At 40.8% G+C, this 8447-nt stretch overlaps 1 protein-coding gene across 1 annotated transcript in view; it reads right to left on the bottom strand.

Annotated features, from left to right (window-relative positions):
* Positions 1-258: 258 nt before the first annotated feature.
* The window catches only part of VSIG4 (V-set and immunoglobulin domain containing 4), a 22358-nt gene continuing 14169 nt past the window's right edge, over positions 259-8447 (bottom strand). Inside the window, exons 4-8 of the mRNA XM_007123193.3 lie at positions 4439-4501; positions 3826-3903; positions 3387-3491; positions 1131-1152; positions 259-791 (exon numbers count right to left, since the gene is read on the bottom strand). Of these exons, the coding sequence (XP_007123255.1) occupies positions 554-791; positions 1131-1152; positions 3387-3491; positions 3826-3903; positions 4439-4501 (506 nt within the window). The 3' untranslated portion in view covers positions 259-553. The remainder of the gene's footprint in view (positions 792-1130; positions 1153-3386; positions 3492-3825; positions 3904-4438; positions 4502-8447) is intronic.

Here is an 8447-nt window from a genome sequence, read left to right on the forward strand (position 1 = left end):
CCTTGAGAGAGGACCAATATGACCAAAGTTGCTGTTATGTTTAGATATTTATTGAGCATCAGAAGAATACCAGAGCACTAGACTCGCAGTACAGGAGCAGAACTGAACCCTGGCCTGTTACATGACAATCTCAATTAAAAGCTATCTGGCACTAGAGAAAGGGAAGTGATCCTAAACCTAACTGGTTCCCTGAGCTGCCAGAGCTGAGCCTCCCTCTGGTCATTCAGTGGTAAGAGGCCAAAGTTGAGTGGTGTCTGGAGGCATGATGACCAAGTCCTAGTGCTATGGGCACTTCCCTCTGGTGTTTGGAGCAAAGCAATGGAAGCTCCAGGCAGGGATACTAGAAGGGCCTAAGGAACGACCCAGAAGCAGGCTTGTTTGAGGTGCATATGGCAACTTCTTAGGAAAAGCCATTCACTCTTAGCAAGCCCAATGTTGGCAAGGAAGACACTTTGGACTATCCAGGAAGAAAGATAGCAGGGAAAGGGGCCATGCAGAATGCCAGGGATGAATAGGCAATTATGTCAACAGACCTTGGCCCAGTAGGACATTTTTAGCAGCTGCTCTTGCCCTTGGTGACCAGAATCTCATAATCTGGGGGAACCGTGTGCAGTAGGCGAGCGTAGTCACCGTTGATCTGGGCGATGATCTTGTACTCCTGACCCAGGCAAGGCTCATCAGAGTAGTTGTTGTCCAGTGTCTGGGAAGCTGGCTCTTCACTGGAACAGCCACTTGTGAAGATGGCCACCCTCATGGTTTCACCAGAGTCACTGGCCTCCCCGGCATGCACCCTGTGGTCCAAGAGCCCACCACCCATGAGAAGAAACTTGAATATGGTACCCTGGTTTCCTACTTTTCTGCCCCAATTCTTCCCAACTGACCATCAGGCACTTGCCACCCAGGGATTCTGGGAATGGAGGGTTAGAGGACCTGAATTATTTTGTGTGTTCACTGGGCCAGGACAGTACCACAGAAGATGCTTCAGAGGGGGAAGAAAGTTGTGCCCTGACCCTGAAGGCCTCTGGGCTTAAGATTGGGTCTGTGCCAAACCCCCTTTCCTCTATGCCAGTGATGAACAAAATTGAGGTCAAGGAATGGGTCAGAAGATAGAAGAGGAGAGGTTATCTTACCTGGCCACGTCACAGACATACTCTAGAAAAAAAGGAAGAGTCAGGTCAGAAGTCTCCATGGGAAGTGAGTAAGGGCCAAGTATGGGTACTTGTCAAAAGGTAAGGGAAGGGGAGACAGAAAGGGGGATCTCAATATGTCTCAGCCTTCCAACAAATAGGAGCTGTTGGGAAGGTGAGTTGAAATACAGGGATGTAGATTTATCAGGGAAATGAAAAGGAAGCACATTTTATCACTGTCATCTTTGACATACTCTGACTCTGGACATTGGCCTGGAGCAGTTGCTTGGTATGGTGGGGGGAGGGACACTGGAACTGGATCCACTCTCCACCCAGGAATCTTGCCAAAGATCCCCAGGGAGTCCTTGTGAGAAACTTGGCAGCCATCCAGGGCCCAGGTAAAAGGGTCTGAATTAGTCTGATGCCCGGGATTTTGGCTTGATCCATTCCCAAATTCACTTATCCCCACCCTGCACCCAGGAAAGATCCTGGGATAAGTCACCATTGCCCCCTAGTGTCAGTGGAGGAGAAGTATCTACATTCCATGCAGGCTTAAAGGCTCTAGCCTAGTACAAAGATGGATATCTCTTGGTACTGCCCTCTAGGAGCTTGTAATCTTTCAGAGATGCAACAGGGAATGCATACATTAAACCACAACAAAGCAAACACGGAATGCTGCAGCAATTTTGCTTTGTGATAGAGCCCTGTATTTCCATGTCTTACCTCCCCAGTTGGCCTGGCAGCTCCTATACTGTAGGGTCTTTTTCATTTTTATATGCCTAATGCATGGTACATAGTAGGCACTCAACAACTACATGTTAAATTGGATTGATGCCCTAAGGCCGTCTCCCTTATAGAGAGGTAGAAAGCAGGAATTCTGGGAAGGAAATCCAGGAAGGGAAATGTATAAAGGCATGAGGTATGTGGCCTATTTGCCTGCTTGACTCCAGTGTCTGGAAATGAAAATAAGTATAAAGGCATGGTGGGGATTGACAAGATAGGCCAGAGCCACATTACAGAGGGCTTTGTATAGAATGCTACATTTTGACCTCTACCCCCTGAGTCATGAGGAGCCCTGGACTGTTTTTGAAACGAAAATAATCTAATATGATTACAGTTTATATCCAGTCTCATTGAGACTATAATGAATGTTTTCTTTTTAGTACTCCTGGGATTTGTGACCACTTGAGATATCTCCACATCCAAATTTAGCCTCATGGGTCATAGCCATGGCAGTTGGCCAAGACCAGAGCTTATACTTGAGACCCAGGATAAGGAAACACTCAAGGTTCCCGTCTCTTTTTTGGTTGGAGAGACCCATAGTAGAAACCAGATTATTTGGATGTAAGAGCTACTACAAACGAAGAGACGTGCAAATGCTAGTTAAAATAGCTAGTGCAATGGGAACTGAGGTGTAGTTAGGTTTTACTTAGAAATCAACATTCAAATTCTTTTTCCTCCTCTGCTGGCAAACAGACGTTAAATGGCCCTGACAACTACACTGTAATCATGTCACTCCTCGGCTTAAATATTTTTTAGCGATTTTTAATGCAAGGCTTAGAGAAGAAAGTCCAAATCCCTTAACCTGTCATTCAAGACCTTCTATTATCAGGAATAAGCTTTCCTTTTCCCCTGTATTTCTCTATTGCTTGGCTACATGAATTTTCTTTACTGATGACTCCACTCACATTCATATTTCACCATTTTACCTGTTTATTCTTGTAGTTTCTCCTTCCTAGACTATTGCTCCCTTTCAAATGGTTTTCATCCTCCAATGAATGGTCTAAGTCCCGCCTCCTTCTGAAATCCCTTGCTAATTACTCTAGCCCTAACTGACTCTCCTGTCCTCTGGATCCCTTTAGCATAGATTGTCTTCTCCAGGCTTTGAGTCCATAGACATTATAGCTATGTATTGTTATTGATAAACTCCACGCTTCTACCTTGATTCTATTAATCATATTGTAAGCAACTTGAGGTCAAGGACTGTGACTTCTCCTTCTCTTGCATCCTCATTAGAAAACCCATTATGTAGATGCTGTACTCGGTTGGGTACCAGATTTGTGAATTAACTTTCATAAGTTGTATTCTCATTGTTGCCTTGCATGTCTGTCTCCATGGACCCCTTACCCTCACTTTCAAACTAGGCTAGGAGCCCTTTGAAGTGCCTAACATAGTGCTTGATACTGAGTTTATGCTCAACTATACTGCTGAATTAATGAAAGAATGAGCAAGAGCCACCCAATCATACTTATCACTCACCCTGTTGGGATGTCTTCCGGCAGACCATGATATAAGTCATGGTGGTGACCACAATACAGCAGAAGGAGATGATGAGAATTATGGCAAAGATAGGCAGGCCATTTCCTAGGAGGTAAAACAAGACCAAGTGGTATCTGGTTGAAAACGAGTCTAGCAACAGAGACTCCAAGGATCAGTCCAGACCAGCTCACACTTCTTTCTTTTCCATCTTCTCCTAAATTTCTTAGCTAGCCAGAGAGACAAACAAAACGCTAGGCCCATGAGAAAGACTTGAGAGAAACTAGAGACTCCACGTATAAACAAGTTATTTCAGACCCACTTGTTGATGGCTGATTGGCCTGGGCATTTGAATGACATAGAACATTGTATACAGTGGAAAGTTTCAGTTGCAAAGTTCACAGCCAAAAGGGAAGGCTAGAAGTCTTAACATTGCCCTTACCTGGCCCAGCACTTGTCTTTCCAACGTAGCCATCCACTTCAGTGGTCCAGCCCTGGGATGAGTTCACTGTGGATGTTGCTATGACAACAAGTGTATTAGGGTTAGAGGCCTCTCTTCCAGAAAGGAACTCTGAGGTGGAGGGTGGCTGCAAAGTTTGAAGTCCTTCTGTGGGTATCTGTGCTAAGCTTTCTGCAATTCCTGGCCATGTCATTGACTGCTATTACCATAAAGTGAGGTATCTTAGTTTTTCACTGTTTATGATGGGAAGAAGGCCAATAGAGGGGAGACAATATACCTAAAGTCCTATAGCAAGTCAGACTAGGAGCAAAGCAGAAGTCACAGTTTTCTCTTTTCTCACTTTTCCCATGGGATTATTCAAATTCTCTCCTTCCTTTTGCCTCAGACATTTTCACAAAGAAGAATATATATATTCATGATTCCACTTCATCATGACCCTTAAATCTTTCTTATTTCCATTTCTTTAGTACTAATTTCCTTCTGGAGAACACAATGACCCCTTATTACCCATCTAATGGCACTGGGCCTCCTCCCTTGGCTTCTATGAAGCTATTTCAGACCTTTCCTACTCCCGCAGAACCCTAGTAAAACTCACTTTCGAAGGGGGATTGCATGGTTGGAGGTGCCTTAGTCTTGGTCTCGAGTGGCTTTGAGGAATCTGCAAGGAAAAGAAAGTCCATTCAAGGGCCCTGGCACCTTTGAGTGAACAGTTGAATGCCTTAGGGAAAATGGGAAGTAAGTAAGGGCCAGTCAGGTCCTTAATTAATCTGGATGGGAAAAACATTTTATTTTAACTAACTTCTGATTGAAATTTAGCTATTCATTCTCTTGAGAGGGCCTTAGAAGGATTACAAAGAAGGTGGCTGTGGTGATGTCAGTAAAAATGGTAAAGTAATGATCTCCAAATATTCACTTCTTCACAAAAGCAATGAAATAACTGACAAAAATTTCATAACTTTTTTCTTTCAGATTTGGGGAAATTAGCCAAAGGTTTGCATCAACCCAAGTAGCATTTATAGAAGAAAAACACCCCAGTCATGTTAAAAATAGTGAGCTCTGTGGCATTTTAACTTACCCCAGCCCTATCACCCTGCCCCAGGCCAGTAGTAACCTTGAAAATAAACCCCATTCTAGGTGCTGGAGTGGACAGAGCAGATTTAATTCCCAAACAATTGTCATTATTTTACATGTGTGGTGGTTCCCTGAAAGACCTGACTCAAAAGGCTTATATTTATTGGTCACCCAGTGCTAAAACTCTCCCCAGGGAAGGGATGTATTTGTCACACAGTTGCCTGAGGCAATAGATAATAGTTGAGGTAAACAAGAAACTAGCCAAAAACTTAAAAGAAAAAAAAAGTAATCAGATGTTCATAGAGACTTTGAAAATCTCTGACACATTCCTGGTAATCTAGAAGACCACAGATATGCCTAGGGTTTTGTGCATGCTCAGGAAAGGCATGAGAACATCATAAATTCTTTCCTCTGGCTAGCCTTTAGGCTCTGCAATAGCAGGAAGTGAAGGCTAGCGCACAGTTATAAACTTCCTGGGTAAGTGTTGAAGACATAGTTCAAAAGGCAACAGAGTCCGGGGAGTTTTAGTGGTTCTAAGTATTTAAGCAGATATCTATCCAATCAGTAGCTGACCACTAAGCAACCAAGCAGAGACTTCAGTAGCAATCCTTTACAAAGAATACAAGAGACTACTTAAAATTATCTCAGAAAAGTTACTGAACAAACAAACAGCAACTAGTACAATAAGCAGTGCCAAAAACAAGCCCTGGAGAGAGAAAGGGAGAGTCAGATTTCTAGATTTGCCACATTATATTATTTTAAATGTCAAATTTTCAACAAAAATATAAGATACGCAAAGAAACTAGAAAGTAGAGCCTGTAAACATATTAAAAAAGCAGTGAATACAAACCATCCCTGAGGAAGCAGAGATACCGGACTTACTAGACAAAGATTTTAAATCAACTAAATTTGTTAAAAAAGAAATAAACCAAAGGAAAGATTGTGCAAAAATCTAAAAGAATGAGGACAATTCAAGCCAAATAGCAAATATCAATAAAGACACAGAATTTATAAAACAGGAACCAATTAGAAATACTGGAGTTCCCGGTCTGGGAGGATCCCACATGCCGCGGAGCGGCTGGGCCCGTGAGCCATGGCCGCTGAGCCTGCGCGTCCAGAGCCTGTGCTCCGTGACGGGAGAGGCCACAACAGAGGGAGGCCCGCATACCACAAAAAAAAAACAAAAAACAAAAAACGAAAAACAAAAAAACAAACAAAAAAAAGAAATACTGGAGTTGAAAAGTACAATAACTGAAAGGATAAAAATCACTAAAAAGAAGAAAAATTCACTAAAGCAGATTTAAGCAGGCAGAAGAAGAATCAGTAAACTTGATAACAATTGAAATTAGCCAGTTAGAGAAACAGAAAGGAAAGTGAATGAGTAAAAATGAGTATAGCACCTCAAGGTCTGTGGGACACCTTCAAGTGTACCAACATACACATAATGAGAGTTGTAGAAGCAGAGGATAGAAAAGGGTAGACAAAATATTTTAAGATATAATGTCAAAAAACTTTCCAATTTGATGGAAAACAATCTGCAAATAAAAGAAGCTCAATGAACTCCAAGTAGGGAAATATTTTTAAAATTCACACCTATATACATACTCAAAAGCCAAAGAGAGAATTTTGAAAGCAGCAAGAAAGAAGCAACTCATCATGTACAAGAGACTCTCAATAAGATTAATGGCTGAGCCCATAAAATTCCTAGAAGAAAACATAAGCAGAACACTCTGACATAAATCATAGCAGTATTATTTTTGATCTGTCTCCTAAAGCAAAGAAAGCAAAAATAAACAAATGGGAACTAATTAAACTTAAAGGCTTTTGCACAGCTAAGGAATCCATCAACAAAACAAAAAGACTGCTTACTGAATGGGAGAAAATATATGCATAATATGAGCAATAAAGTGTTAATACCAAAAATATATAGATAGCTCATATAACTCAATATCAAAAAAAAATAAATAAAAACAAATAACCCTATTAAAACATGGGCAGAGACCTGAATAGACATCTTTTTCCAAATGATCACATGAAAAAATGCTCAGCTTCATTAATCATCACAGAAATGCAAATTAAAATCACAATTAGATATCACAACACACATATCAGAATGGCTATCATCAAAAAGACCACAAGTAGCAAGTGTTGGTGAGGATGTGGAGAAAGGAGAACCCTAGTACACTGTTAGTGGGAATTTAAAGTGGAGCAGCCACTGTGGAAAACAGTATGGAGGTTTCTCAAAAAACTAAAAATAGAACTACCATATGACCCAACAATTCCACTCCTGGATATTTATCTGAAAGAAGGGAAAACACTAATTCAAAAAGATACATGCTTTTATTTCCATTTCTCTAGGAGGTGGGTCAAAAAGGATCTTGCTGTGACTTATGTCGTAGAGTGTTCTGCCTATGATTTCCTCTAAGAGTTTGATGGTGTCTGTCCTTACATTTAGGTCTTTAATCCATTTTGAGTTTATTTTTGTGTATGGTGTTAGGGAGTGTTCTAATTTCATTCTTTTACATGTACCTGTCTGGTTTTCCCAGCACCACTTATTGAAGAGGCTGTCTTTTCTCCACTGCATATTCTTGCCTCCTTTATCAAAGATAAGGTGACCATGTATGCGTGGGTTTATCTCTGGGCTTTCTATCCTGTTCCATTGAGCTATATTTCTGTTTCTCTGCCAGTACCATACTGTCTTGATTACTGTAGCTTTGTAGTATAGTCTGAAGTCTGGGACCCTGATTCCTCCAGATCTGTTTCTCTTTCCCAAGATTGCTTTGGCTATTCAGGGTCGTGTGTTTCCACACAAATTGTGAAATTTTTTGCTCTAGTTCTGTGAAAAATGCCATTGGTTTTTTGATAGGGATTGCACTGAATCTGTAGATTGCTTTGGGTAGTAGAGTCATTTTCACAATGTTGATTCTTCCAATCCAAGAACATGGTATATATCTCCATCTATTTGTATCATCTTTAATTTATTTCATCAGTGTCTTATAAATTTATGCATACAGGTTTTTTCTCTCCTTTGGTAGGTTTATTCCTAGATATTTTATTCTTTTTGTTGCAATGGAAATAAAAACAAAAATAGAGAGATGGGACCTAATGAAACTTAAAAGCTTTTGCACAGCAAAGGAAACCATAAACAAGACCAAAAGACAACCCTCAGAATGGGAGAAAATATTTGCAAATGAAGCAACTGACAAAGGATTAATCTCCAAAATTTACAAGCAGCTCATGCAGCTCAATAACAAAAAAACAAACAACCCAATCCAAAAATGAGCAGAAGACCTAAATAGACATTTCTCCAAAGAAGATATACAGATTGCCAACAAACACATGAAAGAATGCTCAACATCATTAATCATTAGAGAAATGCAAATCAAAACCACAATGAGATATCATCTCAAACCGGTCAGAATGGCCATCATCAAAAAAATCTAGAAACAATAAATGCTAGAGAGGGTGTGGAGAAAAGGGAACCCTCTTGCACTGCTGGTGGGAATGTAAATTGATACAGCCACTATGGAGAA

The sequence above is a fragment of the Physeter macrocephalus genome, chromosome 21, assembly GCF_002837175.3.
Source record: "Physeter macrocephalus isolate SW-GA chromosome 21, ASM283717v5, whole genome shotgun sequence".
Classification (NCBI taxonomy): domain Eukaryota; kingdom Metazoa; phylum Chordata; class Mammalia; order Artiodactyla; family Physeteridae; genus Physeter; species Physeter macrocephalus.